A 26,728-nucleotide genomic window follows, 5' to 3' on the forward strand; every position below is an offset into this window, starting at 1 on the left:
TGATTTATGCCAGTGTTTATGCTCCACACGAGCTTTCTTCCCCCCCCCCCCCACTTCATCTAACCCTTTCCAGATACCCTTCTATTCCTTTCTCCCTCGTGTGTTTATCTAGCTTCCCCTTAAATGCATCTATGTTATTTGCCTCAATTACTCCTTGTGGTAGCGCGCTCCACGTTCTTACCACTCTTTGGGTAAAGAAGTTTCTCCTGAATTGCCTATTAGATTTATTAGTGACTATTTTATATTTGTGACCTCTAGTTTTGGACTCTCCCACAAGTGGAAACATTTTCTCTACATCTACCCTATCAAACCCTTTCATTATCTTAAAGACCTCTATCAGGTCACCCCTCAGCCTTCTCATTTCTCGAAGAGCCCCAGCCTTTCCTGATAAGTATATCCTCTCAGTTCTGGTATCATCCTTGTGAATCTTTATTGCACCTTCTCCAATGCCTTTATAGCCTTTCTATAATATGGAGACCAGAACTGTGCACAGTATTCCAAGTGTGGTCTAACCAAAGTTCTATACAAGTTTAACATGTGACACAATACATTTCCTGCAGTACAGCTTCCTTCCACACACAGTACCTCAATACACAATACATTTCCTGCAGTACAGCTTCCTTCCACACACAGTACCTCAATACACAATACATTTCCTGCAGTACCGCTTCTTTCCACACACAGTACCTCAATACACAATACATTTCCTGCAGCACCGCTTCCTTCCACACACAGCACCTCAATACACAATACAGTTCCTGCAGTACAGCTTCCTTCCACACACAGCACCTCAATACACAATACAGTTCCTGCAGTACAGCTTCCTTCCACACACAGCACCTCAATACACAATACATTTCCTGCAGCACCGCTTCCTTCCACACACAGCACCTCAATACACAATACATTTCCTGCAGCACCGCTTCCTTCCACACACAGTACCTCAATACACAATACAGTTCCTGCAGCACCGCTTCTTTCCACACACAGTACCTCAATACACAATACAGTTCCTGCAGCACCGCTTCCTTCCACACACAGCACCTTGATACACAAAACGGTTCCTACAGTACTCCTTCCCTCTCTTCCTCCTTAAAGTTGCATATACAATTCGGAGTACAGTTCCACATACCGCAGACCTCGCTCAAGTGACTTCTTCGTGTCGGTTTCAGTAGGCAATTTGACTGGAGTGCATCATAAGCAAGGCCAATCCTCTGTTCATTTGATGTCCCTCACATATGCATTATCTGTCAGTAGTTGCTGGGCAGAGATCGGGGTGGGAATTCTACTCTACTTTCCCATTCTTTGGGCCTAGAAGTGCTGATGCATGCCAATTGTATTCTACCTTCTCCCCTGGTAGAAATCAGCTTGTTCAGCAGAGATGGGGAATCAAAGGTTGGACCTTTGTCGTCTGTATTGGCTGAGTTCAACAGTAAATTTGCCAACCGAACCATCGGGCAACCCGTTTTTCTCCCTCAGGTGTTTTCTTTGCTCAGATGCTCCCTTCTCCCCTAACATCAGCAAGGATCCGCAGCCTGTCTCTCCTACTGTGTGACACAGCATGTTTGAACTCCAGCCCGCCGCACCTCATGTCAGTAGTTCATCAGTCTTGCTCATGGGAAGGGACATAGCTCCTCCACACGGGGAAATTCGGAGGAAGCGTTTTGCCTGCCCCACGACGTTACTAAAAAAAAACAATTGTTCTCTTTTACCAGCAATCAAGCATTACTGTTCTGAGATTCAACGTGAGAAGCATTCGGCTGAAACAAATACAGAATAACTTGGCACACCAGCAGTCCCATGTTTGGGTAAGAGCTTTCTCTTTATCTGCAAATAAGTCGAGTACACAAGAATGTAAGAAAGCTTGGAACAAGTTGAGAGAATATTTGGTTCATCAAACCCACTCCTTCCACAGGTGATGTACAGCCTACCCTATCAGGGACTCTCCTTCATCCATGTAATGTCATCAGGGAAAATTCTGTGCCAATATTGCTGATCCCAAACCTCACAACAGTTGTTGAGATCATTCTCTGGAGTCCCTGGGCAGGTTCTCTGTGGCTATATAAATGTGACAGAGAGAAAGTTGCAGCAAGCAATGGAGCCGAATGACAACTTAGGGGTTTTGAGGCCTCAATGGCAAAGTTCAGTAAAAGTTATAGCAATTCTGGTCACCATTTTGGATCAAAATGTCAGCTTGAGGGTGGGGCAGAGAATCTGGGCCAGGCAGCCAGGCAAGGATGTGAGCTTTAGTCCTATAAATACATGTTTACAGTATGCAAGACTTCACTATATCTTTTTTTAACAAAAAAGGAGGAACCTTACAACATGATGGCCTCTTGCACTTGTGACAGTGATATTACCCAGTGCTAATTACGTAATTCCATCTGGTATTGACAAAGTCAAGAGGTAGGAAATGCCAGTGACTGTACTGGTGACACTTCCCAACATGGGCAGTGTCACCAGTATAGCAACTACATAATGCATCTACATACTAAAACTTTAAATTCGTTTTGATTTCCTGAAATTTGTGCAGCTTGAAGTAATATCGGAGCAGTATATGAAGTTATTTCAGTCGCCCTATAATTACACTGCTTGTAACAAAATCATTCCTTTATTTTACCCTCCTGTGCAACATCACTCATCTATAACAATGAAACACCGTAACCCCCTCAATCATAAGCAAGACAAAGACCAAAGTAATAGATTGGAGAAAAGCTAATTTTGAGGGGATGAGAATTGAACTAGGGAAGGTAAACTGAAAAAAAAATGTTGACAGACAAAGAGAGAGAACAGCAGTGGGAAATATTTAAAATGGTGATCAGTGGAGTTCAGGAGAAGTATATTCCACTAAAAAGCCAGAACAAACTAGCCAATAATGAAACACCATGGATGAATAAAGAGATACGGGTAAAATTGAAACTAAAGGAAAAAAGTACATGGACAATAAAGGAGAGGATGACAAAAGGGAATACGAAGGGGTTAGGAAAGAAGTCAAAAAAACAATGAGGAAAGCAAAGAGGAACAATGAAACTAAATTATCAAGGAATATAAAAAAAAGTAAAGTATTCTATAGACACATAAATAACAAAAGAAAAATCAGAATAGGGTAGGGCCATGAAAGGGATGCACAAGATAAACTCACAGGTAATGACAGTGAAATGGCAGAAATATTGAATAGTTACTTTGACTTAGTATTTACCAGTGAGACTAACAAGGTGGACATGACACTAGAAGAAGGGATCAAAAAAGATATAAAGACATTTAGGATTGAAAGGGGGAAGGTAATGAATAAACTAATCAAATTTAGAGAGGATAAGACTCCTGGCCCAGATGGATTGCATCCATGCATATTAAAAGAAGTTAGAGAAGAGAGAGCAGAGGCACTATTGCATCTATATATTGTTGGGCTGGAAAAATAGGCTTCTGAACAGAAATCCAAAACCTCCAGCCTCCCTTTATCTAACCTGATATGTATATATATATTTTTTAAAGAATGATTCGCCACTCTTATCCTCACATACATAAGTAGTTAAATTGCACATGTAGCATTTAGGTAGCAGCAAAGCATAATGGGATACTGGACCATTATGGGAGCAGCTTGTATCCCACACTGTAAAAGCTGACAAAGGCAGGTTTGTTGGATTTGTGGCTACCACCTCGCTTATCTCCAGAACACACTATGGAAAGTTTATCCAAGGCCGAAGCAGACACTGTTTATCCTAACCAGCTCACTTCGGATGATTAAGGGAGGAGCGGTGGATGACTCCAAGGTTACCCCAGCTCAAAAGGGAGTCAGATAGGAAGCAGCTGCTCAGGACTTTGTGAAGACCCTTTGTGTAGTTTCAATGTCTGGGACTTGTGTTTATTGATAAGGGTCCTCCTCAGGAATGTGAGATGTTTAATGTTATGGGACGACCCAAGGTAGCCCTGATAAGTGAGTGGCAGGCTATACCACCCAATGAAACCCACTGTAGTTACGTAGACCTGTACCACCTTCCACAGCAGGTGGGTGTTGCTTATTGAAAGGTATAAACATGCTTGTAGTGCTGACGTTCCTTTGAGAGTTAGTCACGAGCTTGAGGAAGCTTACCACTCTCCCTTTGTGCACAAGGTTTTCTAATAAACTTTAACTTGGTCAGCAGTTCCGTCTCCTTCTGGTTTTGCTCCAAAAATTCGAGTCTAACAATATATATAAGAATTCATTAGGGAATAGCTGATGTGATTCCTGTATTTAAAAAGGGAGATAGAACATGTCCAGGGAACTATAGACCAATTAACTTAACGTCAGTGGTGGGAAAGATAATGGAATCTTTACTCAAAGATGTAATAGAAAGACATCTACAAACCAAAAATATTAGTTGCACAAATAGAGATAAATGGGTTTTATCTAATAGCCATTACAGAGACATAGTTGGAAAGTGACCAAGATTGGGAACTAAATATTCCAGGGTACACGATGTTTAGAAAAGACGGGCAGAATGGAAAAGGAGGGGGTGTAGCCCTAATAATAAAGGACGACATAAGGACAGTGGTGAGAGAGGATCTTGGCTCAGAAGATCAGGAAGTAGAATCAGTATGGGTGGAAATTAGAAATAACAAGGGGCAGAAAACACTGGTGGGAGTAGTTTATAGGCCTCCTAATAGTAGCTATACTTTTGGACAGAGTATTAATCAGGAAATAATAGGAGCTTGTAACAAAGGTAATGCAGTAATCATGGGGGAACTTGATCCTCATGTAGACTGGGCAAATCAAATTGGCAAAGGTAGTTTGGAGGATGAGTTCGTGGAATGCATTCAAGATGGTTTCCTCGAGCAATACGTCATGGAACCAACCAGGAAACAGTCTATTTTAGATCTTGTACTGTGTAATGAGATGGGGTTAATTAGTAATCTCACAGTAAAGGATCCTCTGGGGGAAGAGTGATCATAATATGACAGAATTTCACATTGAGTTTGAGAGTGATGTACATAAGTCCGAAACTAGAATCTTCAACTTAAATAAAGCCAATTACACAGGTATGAGGGGCGAGTTGGTGAAGGTAGATTGGGAAATTAAATTAAAGGGAATGACGGTTGAAAAGCAATGGCAAACATTTAAAGAAATATTTCAATATTCTCAACAAATATACATTCCATTGAGAAATAAAAACTCCACAGGAAGAGTGATCCACCCGTGGCTAGCTAAAGAAGTTAAGGATTGTATTAGATTAAAAGAAGAGGCCTATAATGTTGGCAAGAAGAGTAATAAGCCTGAGGATTGGGAGAGTTTTATAAACCAACAAAGGACGACCAAAAAATTGATAAAAGGGGAGAAAATAGAATATGAAAGTAAACTGGCAAGAAATATAAAAATGGACTGTGAGAGCTTCAACAAGTATGCAAAAGGAGGAGAGTAGAAAAAGTAAATGTTGGTCCCCTAGAAGCCGAGACAGGAGAAATTATAATGGGGAATCAGGAAGTGGCCAATTTTGTATCTGTCTTCACAGCAGAAAACACAAAAAGCATACCAGAAATAGTGGGGAACCAATGGTCTAATGAAAGTGAGGAACTTAAAGTAATTAGTATCAGTAAAGAAAAAGTACTTGAGAAACTAATGGGACTAAAAGCCCATAAATCCCCTGGACCGGATGGCCTACATCCTCGGGTTCTAAAAGAGGTGATGTGGAGATGCTGGTGATGGACTGGGGTTCTGCAGAGATAGTGGATGCATGGGTTGTGATCTTCCAAAATTCTCTAGATTCTAGAACGGTCCCAGTGGATAGGAAGGTAGCAAATGTAACCCCGCTATTCAAGAAAGGAGGGAGAGAGAAAACAGGGAACGACAGGCCAGTAAGCCTGACATCATTCGTTGGGAAAATGCTGGAATCCATTATTAAGGAAGTGGTAACAGGGCACTTAGAATATCATAATATGATCAGGCAGAGTCAACATGGTTTTACGAAAGGGAAATCATGTTTGACAAATCTATTAGAGTTTTTTGAGAATGTAACTAGCAGGGTAGATAAAGGGGAACCAGTGGATGTAGTATATTTGGATTTTCAAAAGGCATTTGATAAGGTGCCACATAAAAGATTGTTACACAAGATAAGGGCTCATGGGGTTGGGGGTTATATATTCGTGTGGATAGAATAAATATAAGATAGTCATTAATAAATCCAATAGGCAATTCAGGAGAAACTTCTTTACCCAAAGAGTGGTTAGAATGTGGATTTCGCTACCACAAGGAGTAGTTGAGGCAAATAGCATTAAAGCATGTAAGGGGAAGCTAGATAAACCATAAGGGAGAAAGGAATAGAAGGATATGCTGATAGGGTTAGATCAAGAGGGTGGGAAGAGGCTTGTGTGAAGTATAAACACCGGCATGGACCAGTTGGGCCAAATGGCTGGTTCTGTGTTGTGCATCAAAAGCAAAATACTGCAGATGCTGGAAATCTGAAATAAAAACCGAAAATGCTGGAAATACTCAGCAAGTCAGGTAGCATCTTTGGAGAAAGAAACAGAGTTAATGTTTCTTGTCGATGACCCTTTGAGGGTTTCTTCCTTCACAGATGCTGACCGACATGCTGAGTATTTCCAGCATTTTCGGTTTTTATTTCTGTGCTGTACATTCTGTGTAATTCTATGTAAAGTCAGTGTGATCCAAACGCTACTTGTGACTGTTCTTGCGTTGTCCTCATTTTCATTGTGTACATTATGATGGAGATTTAATTCTTGGCATCCAGCAGACTTTCTTCACTTCTGGAGTTTTGTTTAGTTGAATTTGCAACAACATTTTGACCATTCAATAAAGGTGTAGATTTATTACTCACTTCTGAGTGCCCACTGTTGTCTAACGGTGGTGGTGGTTTGACACTGTGCTGGTGAATTGCTACAGTTTTTATTCACTGATTCAGATGTGTAGTTAATGGGAGCAAACTACTTATTGGGTGTTAGCAATGCTGCTGTTCAGCTCTGACACCTAGGGCTCGATTTTACCGGCGGGTTCCGAGTGCGTTCCCGGCGGGGGGGGGGGGGGCGTCGAAAATCGCGATATCCAGGCGCGTCACCGGATCGCGCCTCGATCCCGCCCACTTCCGGGTCCCGCGCCGACGTGCGGGGTTGCGTGCGCAGCCCCCGCTGGTGGGAATCCCGCAGGCAATTAAAGCCAGCGGGATGCCACTTGAGTGTATTTACCTTGCTTGTTGAGGTCATTAAATGACCTGATTCAGCTGTCCTAATAGGAAGTGTGGGATTTTACCTTCAACCGAGACTGTTTCACACACTGGGGGAAACCGTCTCACTCCAACCGGACGTGTTGCAGCTAGCAGCCTGTGGCAGCTGCCAAGGTGCACTCCACAGTGTGGGGGGGGGAAAGCCCTCACCCACGCAGGAGGCCACCGCGTCACATAGGGCAACCCCTGCCCTCCACCACCCCCCTCCAAGCCAGAGGAAACACCGACGTGAAACCGCAGCCCCAGTGCGAGGAACCACCTACCTACCCTGCACAACCCCTCAGACCAACACCTGCCAGATGGGTGGTGCGTTGACATCCTCGGAGGACGAACAGCATGACCAGCCCCAGCAGCCTCGCAGTCCACGCCGTCCGCCCCAGCGACGTGGAGCCCCCCAACACGGTGCTGTGGCACACCCACCTGCACAGCAGGAGGGAGGGCAACCGCAGAGAGAGATGCGTCGCAGAGGGCACTACCCTCCGCACAGGGTCTACAGACCGAGGCTCAGCTTCATGGACCTCTCTGAGCAGCAGTGCATACGGCGGCTCAGAGTCAATCGCCAGGTAGTCGCCGACATCTGCAGCCTCCTTAACGACGAGCTGCTCCCGGATGGACCAAGCAGCATCTTCATACCCGTCGCCGTCAAAGTCACCACTGCTCTCAACTTCTTCGCATCTGGATCCTTCCAGGGTGCCACCGGGGACATCACCGGGGTCTGTCAGTCGTCTGCACACAAGTGCATAAGGCAGGTCTCTGATGGGTTCTTCCGCAGGGCCTCGCACTACATCAACTTCGCCATGGACGAGCACAGCCAGATGGAGAGGGCGGTTGGATTCCATGCCATGGCTGGCTTCCCACGGGTACAGGGTGTAATCGACTGCACCCACATCGCAATACGGGCACCTCCGCATGAGCCAGGGCTGTTCATCAACAGGAAGGGGTATCACTCCATGAGCGCGCAGCTCATCTGTGACCACCGCCAGAGATTCCTACACGTGTGCGCCAGATACCCCGGCAGCTGCCACGATGCCTTCGTCCTCAGGGAGTCTACCGTCCCGCCCATCTTCCACGCACCCAACGCCGGCAACGGCTGGCTCCTCGGCGACAAGGGGTATCCCCTACACACGTGGCTCATGACGCCTCTGAGGAACCCCATCACCGAGCCGGAGCGTCGGTACAATGACAGCCACACTGCTACCAGGTCTACAATTGAGCAGACCATCGGGTTGCTCAAGATGCGCTTCAGGTGCCTTGATCGTTCTGGGGGAGCGCTGCAATACACACCATTCAGAGTGGGACGAATCATAGTTGTCTGCTGTGCCCTGCACAACATGGCCCAACAGAGAGGGGTGCCGCTGGAGGAGGCCCCATCCACACCTGCCACCCACATTGAGGACGGCGATGAGGACGAGGAGGTGGAGGAGGAGTTGGAGGAGGAGGAGGAGGAGGGGGAGGAGGGGGATGCGCCAGAGGATGATGTACGACCCATGTGCCGAACCCCGACTCACCGGGATGCTCGCCGGGCCAGGGAGGCACTCATATGTCAACGGTTCTCCGAGAGTCAGACAGTGCGAGGCGTTCGCATCTCCTCACCTGCACATGCGAGGGGCCATACCAGAACCCTCCACTGAAGAGTGTTGCCAGTACTCCTGCACCCACAGCAGTGTGCCCAATGGGCGGCAGCAGGTGTCCGCCGTCATGATGGGCTGCACGGAACGCACCTATTGCACAGGCCGCGGAAGAATGGATGAGAGGTGGCAGGAGTGGTGAGAACGATAGTGTTTAATATGTACAAGGTGCAATACTATAAACAAAAAGTGTACAAATTAACAGACACCCTGGTGCATTCCCTTTGTGCTTATAACGCCTTTGGATTTCTTTTCCGGGTACCCCTACGCGGTGCTACCCCTGTGGCTCCAGCAGAGGTAGTGGCAGGTTGCTCCTGTTCTTGCCTTGACCGGGTAGATGCTTTGGGCGGACGGCCTCTGGGTTTCGGTGCCCGTGAGGGCACCTCCACAGACTGCTCCTCCTGCACCTGTGCAGGGGCAGACTTGGCCACCTGGAGAGGAGGCACCATTGCGGGTACTGGTTGAGAGGGGGGCAACGGGTGGGACGTGGGGGCACCTTGAGAAGCGTCCCCGCTTCCATGTCCCCGGTCACCATCATCCCTCTCGTGGCCTCGGCCCACATCACCCCTTCCACCCTGCTGGACGACAGTTTGGATTGCATGTGTGAGGCCTTGCAAGGCCACCCCTAGTGTATCCGTCAGCCTATTTATGGCGGCGGAATGTTGCTCACCCTGAATCCGTACAGCCGTTGTCGGGGCCTGCACGGACTCGATGTGGAGCTGTGCGTGACGCTCGAGGGAGGCTAGCCTGTCCTCCACCGCAGGCGCTCCCGCACCTACCCGCGACACTATGTCGCCGGTACCCTCCTGTGCCTGCGCCACCAATGCCCGCATGCAGGAGTTGGACTCCTCCATCGCCTGCTCAATTGTGGACAATGCGCGTGGCACCTCTCCCAGTACCTCGGCAATTAGCTGGTGCCCCTCGACGACTCTCCTTTTGACTGGTGGCCCCCTGGGTTCAGCATCTGGGTCCGGCTGAGCAGAGCCTGGAGATGAGTGCTCCCACCGACGCGGACCCTCCGCGGCTGCCCCTGCCACCAGGGTCTGCTCATGCTCACACGTACGCGGTGAATCACCAAGTGCTACCCCAACTAGTTGGCGAGGGGGACCCACCGAGGTGCGTGTCTCTGCGCTGGTGGATGGTTGGCTCATATGTGACGATGCACCCTCAGAGACCGCCATGTCCTCTGAGGAATCGCCCTCATCAACCACAGCGCTCGCAGACGGCCCTGCAAGAGAACAGAGGGCACTATGAGGCATGTGCACAAACGTTACGGTGCGCCTGATGCCAGGTGATGATACGGTCACTCGCCATCCGCAACAGAGAGGCAATGTGGCGTGCCGGCGAGGTCGAGCGCCTCCACCTCTGCATCGGTCAGATCGACCACGTGTGGCGGGCCCCCTCCGGTGCGGGCCCTTTCTCTGTTGTTCTTGCATCTCTTCTCCTGTCAAGGCAAAACACAGATGCGTGAGTGAGTGCATATTGCATAGTGAGACGCATCAAGCATCAGTGTGGGTGGGTTGAGCGTGGGGCAGATGGATGGGAGGATGCGTGTGCCACATGCCCATCCCATTGCATGGGGATTGGGGTGTGTGGTAGTGTTTGGGTGGGGACAGGGACGGTGGGTACTTGTGGGCACGGCGAGGATGGTGAGTGAGTGGCTGTGAGGATTGCTGCGGGAGCGCTGTGGTGGCTCTGCAGGAGGGGTTGTGATCTGTTTGGTGTGATGGTGGGGACGGGTTGTGGGAGGGTGCGTTGGTGTACTCACCTTGCCGGACCGAGTGAGGTCATTGAACCGCTTGCGGCACTGCTCCCATGTCCTGGGGGTGTTGGCCCTGCTGCTGACCTCCGCCGCCACCTCTGCCCATGCCTTCCTGGTGGCGGAGCCAGGGCACTTGCGTCCGTCCGCAGGGAACAGCGTGTCCCTCCTCCTCCTCACACCCTCCAGCATCAGCTGCAGCGTGAGGTCCGAGAAGCGTGGCGCAGCCTTGCTCCTGGGTTGCACCATCCTGTTTTGTCTCTTGATTGCAGCAGGAGGGGCTTTGGGGGACTGCCCCTTTAAGTGGAGCTCCTACATCGCGTAAACGGTAGTGCGCATGCGCAGCCCGCCGGCACGCAGCTGGGGAGCGGAGAACCCGGAAGCAGGGCTTAATGTGATCAATTATCCCGCGATCGCGCGGGGGGCGCACTCAATTAGCCGTCCGCGTTTTCCACGCTCCCGGAGGACCACCCGCTGGGAACCCGCAGGCCTGCTAAAATCGAGCCCCTACTGTCAGAGAGGGAAGCTCTTTTCTTAAAGGGAAACCGTGCAAATCCTAACTATACATGATTAGTATAGCAACTTGGAGAGAAAATGCACAGAGGGTTATATGTGGTGCAAGTTATAAATAATTCTGTTGTCTCTTTTGATGATTTAATGGTCTGATACTGAGCCATTTCGACCAAAGGCGTCGTGTTTGATCTCTGGAGTTTTCCAAGTTAGCTGAGGCAGAAGTTGGAAATGCTACAGTGTTCACTGCACTTTTGCAGGGCTGGAAGAATCTGTCAGCCAGGGTTCCCATTCCTGATCACTGTTCAATGACTCCTGCTCAAAAGTGTGTGCGTGTGTGTGTGTGTCAGAATCGGGCATGGGTGAGGTGTCTTTCACAGTCCAATTAGCTCACTGGCACTCGCTGTCTAGGCTTACAAGTGAAGAATAACAACTTGGCTGAGGGCTGCAGTGATTGTGGAATCATACTTCAGCAAGAGTCAGTGCCTTCAGGAGAGAGGAGAATATTGTAGAGAAAAAAGTGTTTTGAAGAAGTGGAAATTATGACCGGCTATTTGAATACTGTCCAATAGTAACTGTCCCTTTCTTCATTACCACGGAGCTCCCATAGCATTGCTCACAATGTCAGGGCAAAGCACCTTTCCCTCTGTGCATTTGTGATGTTTTAGGTGTAGGTATGGGGATCTGCAGCTTCTGGACCTTGAGTCTTCACCTAGTGGTAGACATGTGCAGTTGTCGGTGTGACTGTGTGACAAGCAGCTTCATAATGGGAAAATCCGAGTCAGATGCTACCTAATGGTGATGCCAATTATAAAGAGTCCATTACATAAATAGCAAATGTAATAATGGCCCAGAATTTGCGCTGAGTGGCGAACGAACCTCGCCTGCCGCTTGTTAGTTATAAACTCACCCACAAACTATTGGCGGGCTTCTGGGTGCCAACTTGCTTCAGTGGTGAGCTGCAACAAGTGCAGCGGTCTCTCCCGTGCTGCTGTGAAAGCAGGGGTAGGATCTCCCCATAACTAATCACCTTAAAGCATCCATGACAAGTTGTGCAGTCAGAACTAGGAAGTGTGAGATAGATTAGTAAATTCACTATAAAATCAGTTTGAGAAAGTGAAATAGAGAGGGTAAGATTAAAAGACAGAGATAAGAGACAAAAAGAATAAGTAAAAAAAAAATCAAAATTTTAATTTTTTTTTAAGTGTCCAACAACAATTAATATCAGGAGGAATGAGAGTCCACATTTTTAAAGTTAATTTTCAGTACCAGAGAGGTTGTTTGACAGTCATTAATACTTACTACGCCATTAAAAGTTAGTTTAGACCTGTTATAACTCAGCATACCTTTTTTCCAGAGAGATTAGTTCGTTTCCAGCTGGGCAAGTTCTTGCCGGTCCATTCATTCAGCAAGCGAGCTGTCCTTCACACACAGCTTTCAAACCAGCAGGGTAAATGGTAGAGCAATTTCCATGTTTGACTGCGCATGTGTGCTTGCCGGAACTTGCTCTTCCATTTCCCCTGAAATAATGGTGAGCTCTGTTAGCCTCGCCGTTACTTCGTGAGCAATTTCTGGGCCAATATATGTGTAATAACAATTGTAATTGTAAAACAGTAGAATATAGTGGTGGTGGGAGGGGGGGGGGGTGGTAAGAAGATGCAAATTGTTAATTTATGCAAAAAGATAAACCTGCCACAAAAACAACAGGCGAGGATGAAACAATGAGCATCCTCTCCGACATCATGGAGCGCGCGCGGGAAAGTTTTCAGAGTTTGTGCTGCTGACAGCATTGCTTGCCCATCAGCTGCATAGATTGAGCATTTGTGGTCACACTGGCCACCTTTTTGGCCATTAATTCAGTAACTCGCTCCCTTAGTGTCCAGTATACCTTGCCTTGTGCTCATTAGCAGATGATTAGGCTCCTTGGCAGATACAATTACAGTCTCTGGAACGCTTTTTTTATTCATTCATGGGGTGTGGGCGTCGCTGGCAAGGCCGGCGTTTATTGCTCATCCCTAATTGCCCTTGAGAAGGTGGTGATGGGTCTCCTTCTTGAACCGCTGCAGTCCATGTGGTGAAGGTTCTCCCACAGTGCTGTTAGGAAGGGAGTTCCAGGATTTTGACCCAGTGACGAAGAAGGAACGGCGATGTATTTCCAAGCCAGGATGGTGTGTGACTTGGAGGGGAACTTGGAGGGGTGGTGTTGTTCCCATGCACCTGCTGCCCTTGTCCTTCTAGGTGGTAGAGGTCACGGGTTTGGGAGGTGCTGTCGAAGAAGCCTTGGCGTGTTGCTGCAGTGCACCCTGTGGATGGTACACACTGCAGCCACAGTGTGCCAGTGGTGAAGGGAGTGAATGTTTAGGGTGGTGGATGGGGTGCCAACCAAGCGGGCTGCTTTGTCCTGGGTGATGTTTAGCTTCTTGAGTGTTGTTGGACTCTTCCAGGCAATTGGAGAGTATTCCATCACATCCCTGACTTGTGCCTTGTAGATGGTGGAAAGGCTTTGAGGAGTCAGGAGGTGAGTCACTCACCGCAGAATACCCAACCGTATACTCTTTTAATGTCTGATATGGTTTCCAATGGAATATTAGTCATTTCCTTTTGCAATAAAGTTCAAATTTCCATTGAAATATTCTTTCATAAAAGTTTCTGGGTCAGAAATTCCTCTTTCCGCTGCCTGTGATTCAGAACTTGCTTCCTCTTGCAGCTGTCGAGCTGGTGCCCAGAAGTAACTGAATTACATGCAGAATAACCTCTGTAATGTATTGCAGTGTATGTGTTTTTGCCTCCATTTTTTTTGTTATATATCAGTTAATGTTCAAAATTATGAGGGGTTCTGATGGAGTAGATAGGGCGAAACCGTTCCCACTGGCAGCAGGGTTGGTATGCAGAGGACACGGATATAAAATAATTGGCAAAAAAGCCAGGGGGGAAGATGAGACATTTTTTTACTCAGCGAGTTATAATCTGGAATGCACTGCCTGAAAGGGCGGAGGAAGCAGATTCAATAATAACTTTCAAAGGGGAATTAGATCTCTACTTAAAAACGAAAAATTTGCAGGGCTATGGAGAAAGAGTTGGGGAGTCGGACTAAGTGGTAGCTCTTTCAGGGATCAGGCACGGGTATGATGGGCGGAATGTCCTCCTTCTGTGCTGTATGATTCCATGAGTTGCATTTAACCCAGACGAAACTATAATCCCACAGAAGCAGTTATAATTCAGGCATCCTGTTGCCTCAGACAGTTGAGCCCTGGACTTTAACCAGATTCTGGTATGTCTGAGTTCAGATTCAAATGCTGCCTGTCCCTTGACCTTGCCCCCCTCCATTGGTTCATAGAATCATAGAAGTTACAACATGGAAACAGGCCCTTCGGCCCAACATGTCCATGTCGCCCAGTTTATACCACTAAGCTCGTCCCAATTTCCTGCACTTGGCCCATATCCCTCTATACCCATCTTACCCATGTAACTGTCCAAATGCTTTTTAAAAGACAAAATTGTACCCGCCTCTACTACTGCCTCTGGCAGCTCGTTCCAGACACTCACCACCCTTTGAGTGAAAAAATTGCCCCTCTGGACCCTTTTGTATCTCTCCCCTCTCACCTTAAATCTATGCCCCCTCGTTATAGACTCCCCGACCTTTGGGAAAAGATTTTGACTATCCACCTTATCTATGCCCCTCATTATTTTATAGACTTCTATAAGATCACCCCTTAACCGCCTACTCTCCAGGGAAAAAAGTCCCAGTCTGTCTAACCTCTCCCTATAAGTCAAACCATCAAGTCCCGGTAGCATCCTAGTAAATCTTTTCTGCACTCTTTCTAGTTTAATAATATCCTTTCTATAATAGGGTGACCAGAACTGTACACAGTATTCCAAGTGTGGCCTTACTAATGTCTTGTACAACTTCAACAAGACATCCCAACTCCTGTATTCAATGTTCTGACCAATGAAACCAAGCATGCCGAATGCCTTCTTCACCACCCTATCCACCTGTGACTCCACTTTCAAGGAGCTATGAACCTGTACTCCTAGATCTCTTTGTTCTATAACTCTCCCCAACGCACTACCATTAACGGAGTAGGTCCTGGCCCGATTCGATCTACCAAAATGCATCATGTCACATTTATCTAAATTAAACTCCATCTGCCATTCATCGGCCCACTGGCCCAATTTATCAAGATCCCGTTGCAATCCTAGATAACCTTCTTCACTGTCCACAATGCCACCAATCTTGGTGTCATCTGCAAACCTCCTAAATTCTCATCCAAATCATTAATATAAATAACAAATAACAGCGGACCCAGCACCGATCCCTGAGGCACACCGCTGGACACAGGCATCCAGTTTGAAAAACAACCCTCTACAACCACCCTCTGTCTTCTGTCGTCAAGCCAATTTTGTATCCAATTGGCTACCTCACCTTGAATCCCATGAGATTTAACCTTATGTAACAACCTACCATGTCAAAGGCTTTGCTGAAGTCCATGTAGACCACGTCTACTGCACAGCCCTCATCCATCTTCTTGGTTACCCCTTCAAAAAACTCAATCAAATTCGTGAGACATGATTTTCCTCTCACAAAACCATGCTGACTGTTCCTAATTAGTCCCTGCCTCTCCAAATGCCTGTAGATCCTGTCCCTCAGGATACCCTCTAACAACTTACCCACTACAGATGTCAGGCTCACCGGTCTGTAGTTCCCAGGCTTTTCCCTGCCGCCCTTCTTAAACAAAGGCACAACATTTGCTACCCTCCAATCTTCAGGCACCTCACCTGTAGCTGTCGATGATTCAAATATCTCTGCTAGGGGACCCGCAATTTCCTCCCTAACCTCCCATAACGTCCTGGGATACATTTCATCAGGTCCCGGAGATTTATCTACCTTGATGCGCGTTAAGACTTCCAGCACCTCCCTCTGTAATATGTACACTCCTCAAGACATCACTATTTATTTCCCCAAGTTCCCTAACATCCATGCCTTTCTCAACCGTAAATACCGATGTGAAATATTCATTCAGGATCTCACCCATCTCTTGTGGTTCCGCACATAGATGACCTTGTTGATCCTTAAGAGGCCCTACTCTCTCCCTAGTTACCCTTTTGCCCTTTATGTATTTGTAGAAGCTCTTTGGATTCTCCTTTGCCTGATCTGCCAAAGCAATCTCATGTCCCCTTTTTGCCCTCCTGATTTCTCTCTTAACTCTACTCCGGCAATCTCTATACTCTTCAAGGGATCCACTTGATCCCAGCTGCCTATGCATGTCATATGCCTCCTTCTTCTTTTTGACTAGGGCCTCAATCTCCCGAGTCATCCAAGGTTCCCTACTTCTACCAGCCTTGCCCTTCACTTTATAAGGAATGTGCTTACCCTGAACCCTGGTTAACAGACTTTTGAAAGCCTCCCACTTACCAGACGTCCCTTTGCCTGCCAACAGACTCTCCCAATCAACTTCTGAAAGTTCCTGTCTAATACCATCAAAATTGGCCTTTCCCCAATTTAGAATTTTAACTTTTGGGCCAGACCTATCATTCTCCATAGCTATCTTAAAACTAATGGAATTATGATCACTGGTCCCAAAGTGATCCCTCACTAACACTTCTGTCACCTGCCCTTCCTTATTTCCCAAGAGGAGGTCAAGTTTTGCCCCCTCTCTAGTCGGGCCATCCACATACTGAATGAGAAATTCCTCCTGAATACACTCAACAAATTTCTCTCCATCCAAGCCCCTAATGCTATGGCTGTCCCAGTCAATGTTGGGAAAGTTAAAGTTCCCTACTATTACCACCCTATTTTTCTTGCAGCTGTCTGTAATCTCCTTACATATTTGCTCCTCAATTTCCCGTTGACTATTTGGGGGTCTGTAGTACAATCCTATCAAAGTGATCTCTCCCTTCTTATTTTTCAGTTCTACCCATATAGACTCAGTGGGCGAACCCTCGGATATATCCCCTCTCACTACTGCCGTGATGTTCTCCCTAATCAAGAACGCAACTCCCCCTCCTCTCTTACGTCCTGCTCTATCTTTCCTATAGCATCTGTACCCTGGAACATTGAGCTGCCAGTCCTGCCCCTCCCTTAGCCATGTTTCAGTAATAGCTATAACATCTCAGTCCCATGTACCCATCCATGCTCTGAGTTCATCTGCCTTGCCCATCAGACTTCTTGCATTGAAATAAATGCAGTTTAATCTCGACTTCCCTTGGTCTTTGCCCTGCTTTCTCAGACCATCTGTCCGGTCATGTTCTGTACACTCTCCCTTACTGCCTTTTGTTTCTGTCACCACTTTATTTCCCACTGACTTCCTGCATCGGTTCCCATCCCCCTGCCATATTAGTTTAAACGCTCCCCAACAGCGCTAGCAAACACTCCCCCTAGGACATTGGTTCCAGTCCTGCCCAGATGCAGACCGTCCAATTTGTACTGGTCCCACCTCCCCCAGAACCGGTTCCAATGTCCCAGGAATTTGAATCCCTCCCTCTTGCACCATCTCTCAAGCCACGTATTCATCCTAGCTATCCTGTCATTCCTACTCTGACTAGCCCGTGGCACTGGTAGCAATCCTGAGATTACTACCTTTGAGGTCCTACTCTTTAGTTTAACTCCTAACTCCTGAAATTCAGCTTGTAGGACCTCATCCTGTTTTTTACCTATATCGTTGGTGCCTATATGCACCACGGCAACTGGCTGTTTACCCTCCCCCTCCAGAATGTCCTGCAGCCGCTCCGAGACATCCTTGACCCTTGCACCAGGGAGGCAACATACCATCCTGGAGTCTGGGTTGCGTCCGCAGAAACGCCTGTCTATTCCCCTTACAATCGAGTCCCCTATCACTATAGCTCTGCCACTCTTTTTCCTGCCCTCCTGTGCAGCAGAGCCAGCCACGGTGCCATGAACCTGGCCACTGCCACCTTCCCCTGGTGAGCCATCTCCCCCAACAGTATCCAAAACGGTATACCTGTTTTGGAGGGAGATGACCGCAGGGGACCCCTGCACTGCCTTCCTACTCTTCCTCTGTTCAGTTCTTGGATGGAGGACCATGTGGTGCCAAGATGTCTTCTTTCAATCAAAAGGACAGAAACACAACTGTTCAGCCGCAGCTCCTTTGGAAAGAGTCAGTGTGGCCTTTGTCACATCCATCAAAAAATTTACAACCCAAACTATTCTTTCTCTCTCTCTCTATGCAAATAAACCAAGCTGTGCAAATGAGCAGCACCGATGGGTGAGAAAAGAAAACAATTGGGAAGTGCACTTGGATGAACCTACGTATAAAACTGGCTGACGAGTGTGTTTGTGACTAAATCCCCATTGTCGTACCTGGACCCATTTAGCCGTGCTGTTCTATAAATACAGCCTTACTGGGACCTGAGCCTGCATTTCTGTTCTCTAAATTTGTCCTGTTCTGACAGATGCTGCGAAGGAGCTGGGATCAGTGGAAATTATGTTTGGAACAGCAAGAGGAGCTTGAGCTTGGGGCACTGACTGAACAAGCCCAAAACCATTTCAGGTATTCTTGTGCTCCGTGGATTTTGAACCCTTCAGTTTCCTTCCTGAAAGTTTAATTAGAGGTCATGAGAAGGCTAAACTGCCCTCCAAGTTCTAAGGCTGATGTACTTCTCCCTAACCTCGGACCTTCTGAAGGTTCTTGTAACATTCCACAGAATCTTTTGCTTATAAATCTATATGATCAAGTCCTGCGATTCATGCTTGGAAAATTGTCTCTCATTTCGAAGTGTCTCATGTTGGGAAATGTACGTCATGCTTGTACCTGATTGCCTCAGATAACCCCTATCTGCTAAGAATCAGAATGCTGCTGAATCCTGGCCTGTGTAACTGCATGATTACCTTGCCAGTTTAGTGATGATGACGGCTTCTAAATTGGTCGCAAACAGACATTGTAAACAAGGTGGTGCTCATGTCACAGCAGTGAAGGGGGTGGTTTCAGATCGTGCATCTGACAGCAACATAACCATAAGGTCATGAGGCCAAGGCAGCCGCGACCGGTGGAACAGGCTGCCGGCTTGCGCCGTGAGCGCTGATTCACTGAGTTCCTTCGGGCGAGAGCTGGACCTGTTTCTAGCTGGGGCGGCAATCACCTTGTACAAGAGGTAAGTACTGTATAACGCTAATCAAAGCTGGAGTGATCTCCTGGACTGGTTTTGATCGCTTGGAGCGGGGGAGGGGGGCCTGGGGGGCTTAGAGAGGAATTTTCCAGATTTGTTTCCCTAATTGGCCTGGGTTTTTAATCTGGTGTTTCACCTTTCCCAGGAGATTACATGGTTATGGAGTGTATGTATTGCGATGCACAAGACATCACATTTGTGTGGGACAGACTGGATGGTCCAGTAGGCCTTTACCTGTCCTATTAGTTTTCATATGTTGGTAGATTTTTTTTTGGCCTAGACCTGCCCTGACCTTGGAGTGGTTTTTGCTGCTACTGGCCTGTGCACCTCCCTCAGCCCCTGTCGAACCTACCAGACCCTAGGAAATGCTCACCGTTTCCAGCTATCAACTGCACGCACGGTTAAACAGGGCAATAGGATCAGCAGCCTCTCCCTGCAGAATAGACGCAGCATACCTAAAGCAGCCTCGACATACTGTAATTATATGGTACAGCAAAGTGACAGTTACAATATCAATAAGTTACTTGAACTTCACAATGTAATTTGGTCAGTGGAAAAATATAGAACAAATTCCTTTTTAATATGGAATCTAACCAGTGTAAGTAGCAATACCACCTCTGCAAATTCTACTTTATTACCTCCAAAATGCCAATACAACCCGATCCTACAATCCTGCTTCATTTACCTGACTTCGCTGAAACCAGTGCATCTTTCTGTTCCAGGAAGGTATTGCTGAGGAAATCTCTGCACTATTGGATAAAACGCATTCAAGGGAAAAGGTGGTACCAGGTGAGGAATTCCGTGCGGACATGATCCTGAACAGGAATGCTGGAGTAAATCTGTACAGTATTTCTAATGTCTTAGTGGGTTGATGTACTGCATGGTGTGGTACTGAGCCTAGGTTCAACCTCCAGCTTTCATCTACAAGCCTTTAGATTAGTAATTGTCAGTTCCAAAGTGACTAAGTGGAAGTTTAACATTTTAGTTCCACAATTCAAGTATTCTTTTCTGCTAAAACGCACAACTTAAACAGTTCCAACTGTTTTGAAGTGAGAGTTTAAATAACTTAAAGCAATTCAAAAAAATCATTTCCCTAACCGTGGACCGACTTCTGCTCTGCTCTTTGGGTACGGTCCTGCTTCTGTCCCACGCTATGCTTCCTGGGCCTGGCCCTGCTTCTGCCACATTCCCTGCTGCCTGGGCCTGTCTCTCACTTCACGACTCCCTGGGGCCGGGACTGGCCTTTGCAATACTTACTGATGACGGGACCTTCCGACACCAGAGTTCCCAGGCCTGTGCCTTTCACTTCACCACCCCTTTAGATCTGGTCCTGCCTCTCTGCCACACTTATTGCTTGGGCTTTGTCTTCTCTCAACACCTCTCTTTGGGCCTCCCTCTGCCCTGCTCCCTGGGCCAAGGCCTCCCTCTGCCCTGCTCCCTGGGCCAAGGCCTCCCTCTGCCCTGCTCCCTGGGCCAAGGCCTCCCTCTGCCCTGCTCCCTGGGCCAAGGCCTTGATAACCCTCACACGCTTTTTCTCGTATTCTCTTTTTGCGGCTCTTACCACTTTCTTTGTATCCCTTTGCTGTTCTTTATATCTCTCCCAGTCCACGGGATCTCTACTGTTCTTAGTCTTCTCCAGTCTCCCCACATAACTGAATTCCCTCATCCCTGGTACCATGCTGGTAAATCTCCTCTGTACTCTCCAAGGCCTTGATATCCTTTCTAAAGTGTGGTGCCCTGAATTGGACACAATACTCCAGCTGAGGCCTAACCAGTGATTTATAAAGGTTTATCATCACTTCCTTGCTTTTGTACTCAATGCCTATAATTTATAAAGCCAAGGATTCCGTATGCTTTTTTTAAAAACAGCTTTATCAACTTGTCCTGTCACCATCAAAGATTTGTGTACGTACACCCCCATGTCTCTTTGTTCCTTCAGCCCCATTAAAATTGCACCATTTAGATTATGCTGATTCTCATTTTTCCTTCCTTCTAAAATACATCACTTTTTTTGATGGTTCATATTTTCCTTGGCTGATGTCTGGGTCTGTTGTAAACTAATTGATTGAGCTTGATTGCCATGATTAGACAGCTGTTCCCTTATTACTGTGAGCTCCTTCCACTCTGCCCCCATTGGTATGCTTACCATGCTACCCTTGCAGCCTCTCTGAATGAGACTTCCAGTTAGTTCTGAAATATGGGCGGTTTTGTGCCTTGGACTCATGTCCACCAAAAAGTGGGTTTGGACTGCAAAGCTTTTCATGTGCTATTTTCATGGTGGAGAGCAGAGTCTTTCCTTTGACCTTTGCCTCATTCAAATCAAAGTCTCAGAAGCGGAAGGCCATTATCCCTCAATTTTAATTCAGGAGCAGTAGTTTTCTGTTTACGCTTGTTAGGGGCCAGTGATCCCAAAGACAAACGGGGGGATAAAAATTATGTCTATGTTAGAGATTGCGCACTTCTTCTCTGTTTAATGTAGTTGTCTGGGCTTTTTTTCAGGTTCAGGATAAGAAGGCTAACACTCACTACAGTCGGAAGATGTTGCCGTTGTACCTAAAGAGGTGGAGAGTGTTTGTCAGTGAGAAGAAACACCTGAATCAGCTGAAAGAGATTGCGTGGGTATTTCACAGGTACTGTCCAAGCGCTGAGTGTTTCGAGGAGCTTTTTTCCCCGCTTTCTCCCCTCCACCCCTGAAGGTTCTGACCCCGGCTGGGCATTGTCCCACCTTCTGGTACCTTGCCCATTTGGCTGTTTTTTATTTATGCATACTGGCAAGTAATTCGACCATGGGGACACCACAGCTGAGCTTGGCTATCTCTTCACCTGATGTTCACACGCTTTTGCGTTCCATCAGGGGCACTGGATAGTGGGATCTCTGGTGACCGTACTCCCTTACCCCAATAATGTTTTAACCGTCTCCAGGGCTGAAATCAGCTAGCTCAGCACGGACTGGGGATCAAACCTGGGCGTACCTAAAAATGAGGTGCCATCCTGGCGAAGCTACAACTCAGGACTACATGCGTGCTAAACAGCGGAAGCAACATGCTATAGACAGAGCTAAGCAATTCCACAACCAATGGATCAGATCAAAGTTCTGCAGTCCTGCCACATCCAGTCGTGAATGGTGGTGGACAATTAATCAACTAACGGGAGGAGGCTCTGCAAACATCCCCATCCTCAATGATGGAGTCCAGCACGTGAGTGCAAAAGACAAGTCTGAAGCGTTTGCCACCATCTTCAGCCAGAAGTGCCGAGTGGATGATCCATCTCGGCCTTCTCCTGATATCCCCACCATCACAGAAGCCAGTCTTCAGCCAATTCGATTCACTCCACGTGATATCAAGAAACGGCTGAGTGCACTGGATACAGCAAAGGCTATGGGCCCCAACAACATCCCAGCTGTAGTGCTGAAGACTTGTGCTCCAGAACTAGCTGCGCCTCTAGCCAAGCTGTTCCAGTACAGCGACAACACTGGCATCTACCCGACAATGTGGAAAATTGCCCAGGTCTGTCCTGTCCACAAAAAGCAGGACAAATCCAATTACTGCCCCATTAGTCTACTCTCAATCATCAGCAAAGTGATGGAAGGTGTTGTCAACAGTGCTATCAAGCGGCACTTACTCACCAATAACCTGCCCGCCGATGCTCAGTTTGGGTTCCTCCAGGACCACTCGGCTCCAGACCTCATTACAGCCTTGGTCCAAACATGGACAAAAGAACTGAATTCTAGAGGTGAGGTGAGAGTGACTGCCCTTGACATCAAGGCAGCATTTGACCGAGTGTGGCACCAAGGAGCCCTCCTAAAATTGAAGTCAATGGGAATCAGGGGGAAAACTCTCCAGTGGCTGGAGTCATGCCTAGCACAAAGGAAGATGGTAGTGGTTGTTGGAGGCCAATCATCTCAGCCCCAGGACACTGCTGCAGGAGTTCCTCAGGGCAGTGTCCTCGGCCCAACCATCTTCAGCTGCTTCATCAATGACCTTCCCTCCATCATAAGTTCAGAAATGGGGATGTTCGCTTATGATTGCACAGTGTTCAGTTCCATTCGCAACCCCTCAAATAATGAAGCAGTCCGAGCCCGCATGCAGCAAGACCTGGACAACATCCAGGCTTGGGCTCATAAGTGGCAAGTAACATTCACGCCAGACAAGTGCCAGGCAATGACCATCTCCAACAAGAGAGAGTCTAACCACCTCCCCTTGACATTCAACGGCATTACCATCACCGAATCCCCCACCATCAACATCCTGGGGGTCACCATTGACCAGAAGCTTAACTGGACCAGCCATATAAATACTGTGGCTACAAAAGCAGGTCAGAGACTGGGTATTCTGCGGCGAGTGACTCACCTCCTGACTCCCCAAAGCCTTTCCACCATCTATAAGGCACAAGTCAGGAGTGTGATGGAATACTCTCCACTTGCTTGGATGAGTGCAGCTCCAACAACACTCAAGAAGCTCGACACCATCCAAGATAAAGCAGCCCGCTTGATTGGCACCCCATCCACCACCCTAAACATACACTCCCTTCACCACCGACGCACAGTGGCTGCAGTGTGTACCATCCACAGGATGCACTGCAGCAACTCACCAAGACTTCTTCGACAGCACCTCCCAAACCCGCGACCTCTACCACCTAGAAGGACAAGAGCAGCAGGCACATGGGAACACCACCACCTGCATGTTCCCCTCCAAGTCACACACCATCCCGACTTGGAAATATATCGCCGTTTCTTCATCGTCGCTGGGTCAAAATCCTGGAACTCCCTTCCTAACAGCACTGTGGGAGAACCATCACCACACGGACTGCAGTGGTTCAAGAAGGCGGCTCACCACCACCTTCTCAAGGGCAATTAGGCATGGGCAATAAATGCTGGCCTCGCCAGCGACGCTCACATCCCATGAACGAATAAAAAAAAAACTTTCCTGTTCTATCTGGCCTGGATCCACAATAGACAAAGCTGTGTGGGGAACCTATCTTTCTCATAATAGTAAAGGCCACTGTTTTTATTAAAAGTGTTTGGGAGGCCATGATTTATTTGAAAAAGGAGAAGAGCCAGGAAAACTATGTTTCATTGTGTTCACAATGGCATCACATGCGAGCGATGTGGTGTTGCGTTCCAACAACAAACCAACAAAGTTTCCCAAAAGTTTCTTCATGAAGATGGCGCCCCTGGGACTCCTCCATTGGCTCATTGAGTAGCTGAGCTACACCGACCAGGTTCGATCCAGCAATCTGCACCCAGTTAGCTGAGGCCCCCTGCACGTGCACTGCGATTGGTCTCAGTGCCCCTGTCTTAGGGTGGGGGGAGATCGACCAAGGTTCCCATTGCTGATCAGGACCCAGCATCCGGCTGGAAAGAAAACATTGGTGAGGACAGAATGGAGCTCAGCTTTGTTGTCCCTGCTGACACTGTCGACCTACAGATATAAATATTGGGCACTCGGGCGAGCTGCTGGAGGGACTGTAACCAAGAAACCAATGCCTTCGGGAGACAAGAAAATTGGGGACATGGGGGAAAGTGGAAGAGTCCAGAACAAGGGGGCACAACCTTAAAATTAGAGCTAGGCTGTTCAGCGATGATGTCAGGCACCTCTTCACAGAAAAGGTTGGGGATATCTGGAAAGCTGTTGAGGCTGGGGGACCCGTGACCTCTACCACCTAGAAGGACAAGAGCAGCAGGCACATGGGAACAACACCACCTGCACGTTCCCCTCCAAGTCACACACCATCCCGACTTGGAAATATATCGCCGTTCCTTCATCGTTGCTGGGTCAAAATCCTGGAACTCCCTTCCTAACAGCACTGTGGGAGAACCGTCACCACACGGACTGCAGCGGTTCAAGAAGGCGGCTCACCACCACCTTCTCGAGGGCAATTCGGGATGGGCAATAAATGCTGGCCTCGCCAGCGACGCCCACATCCCGTGAAAGAATAAAAAAAAAGTTGAAAATTTCAAAACTTCGATTGATTTTTGTTAGACAAGGGCATTGAGGGTTACGGAACCAAGACAGGTAAATGGAGTTAAGATAAAGATCAGCCATGATCAGGTGTCATGAACAGGTGCAGAAAATAATCAAGAAGGCTAATGGAATGCTGGCCTTTATATCTAGAGGACTAGAGTACAAGGGGGCAGAAGTTATGCTGCAGCTATGCAAAACCCTGGTTAGACCGCACCTGGAGTACTGTGAGCAGTTCTGGGCACCGCACCTTCGGAAGGACATATTGGCCTTGGAGGGAGTGCAGCGTAGGTTTACTAGAATGATACCCGGACTTCAAGGGTTAAGTTACGAGGAGAGATTACACAAATTGGGGTTGTATTCTCTGGAGTTTCGAAGGTTAAGGGGTGATCTGATCGAAGTTTATAAGATATTAAGGGGAACAGATAGGGTGGATAGAGAGAAACTATTTCCGCTGGTTGGGGATTTTAGGAATAGGGGGCACAGTCTAAAAATTAGAGCCAGACCTTTCAGGAGCGAGATTAGAAAACATTTCTACACACACAGGGTTGTAGAAGTTTGGAACTCTCTTCCGCAAACGGCAATTGATACTAGCTCAATTGCTGAATTTAAATGTGAGATAGATAGCTTTTTGGCAACCAAAGGTATTAAGGGATATGGGCCAAAGGCAGGTATATGGAGTTAGATCACAGATCAGCCATGATCTTATCAAATGGCGGAGCAGGCACGAGGGGCTGAATGGCCTACTCCTGTTCCTATGTTCCTATGATCTAATTGTAAGGAGTCGCACAACACCAGGTTGTAGTCCAACAGCTTTATTTGAAGGAGCAAAGCTCCGAAAGCTTGTGATTTCAAATAAAGCTGTTGGACTATAACCTGGTGTTGTGCGACTCCTTACATTTGTCCACCCCAGTCCATCACTGGCATTTTCACATCATGATCTAATTGAATGGCGGAACAGGCTCAAAGGGCTGAATGGCCTACTCCCTGTTCCTATGTTCCTAAATAAAAGATGGCACCTCTTAAACATTACCTATCAGTCCAGCTATCCTCTTGACCCTTAATTGTTGTGCTCCCCAATTACCCAGGAGACGAGGCAAGTATAAAAATCAACTGGAATTGAGTTTGATTGCTGCCTTACCATCAAAGAATATCTTCAAGATCCTGATTCACTGTCCCATGTGTCAGCAAGGGGTCCAGGAGTTTAAACATTTAGATTGAGTCAGATCTCCAATACATGTGATCACCTTGGTAAAAAGATTGATCACAGCGACTTGCGAAGTGCATTCTTCAGGTACCTCCCCCATGCACCCTGCACTGTACGACTGTCAGTTACCATATACTGTTACCATATACCATAACATCTAACCTTCTGTCCTCACAGCGAGATGGTGCAGAGACTGGCTTTTTACACTTGGTGGGAGAAGATGGATCATCAGCGTGAGAATCGAATGGCAGAAAGATTGGTAAATACAACTTGCATCCTTTCAAGAGTCCATCGTAACTGAAAATAAACTGTGTTGATTATTCTGTTCT

At 47.4% G+C, this 26,728-nt stretch overlaps 1 protein-coding gene across 2 annotated transcripts in view; it reads left to right on the top strand.

Annotated features, from left to right (window-relative positions):
* sfi1 (SFI1 centrin binding protein) overlaps window positions 1-26,728 on the top strand; it is a 126,785-nt gene that overhangs the window by 44,049 nt on the left and 56,008 nt on the right. For both annotated transcript variants that reach the window (XM_068005502.1, XM_068005504.1), the window contains exons 12-16: window positions 1,716-1,808; window positions 18,519-18,616; window positions 19,955-20,021; window positions 21,732-21,862; window positions 26,577-26,658. In XM_068005502.1, the coding sequence (XP_067861603.1) occupies window positions 1,716-1,808; window positions 18,519-18,616; window positions 19,955-20,021; window positions 21,732-21,862; window positions 26,577-26,658 (471 nt within the window). The remainder of the gene's footprint in view (window positions 1-1,715; window positions 1,809-18,518; window positions 18,617-19,954; window positions 20,022-21,731; window positions 21,863-26,576; window positions 26,659-26,728) is intronic.

This window comes from Heptranchias perlo, chromosome 25 (assembly GCF_035084215.1).
Source record: "Heptranchias perlo isolate sHepPer1 chromosome 25, sHepPer1.hap1, whole genome shotgun sequence".
NCBI lineage: Eukaryota > Metazoa > Chordata > Chondrichthyes > Hexanchiformes > Hexanchidae > Heptranchias > Heptranchias perlo.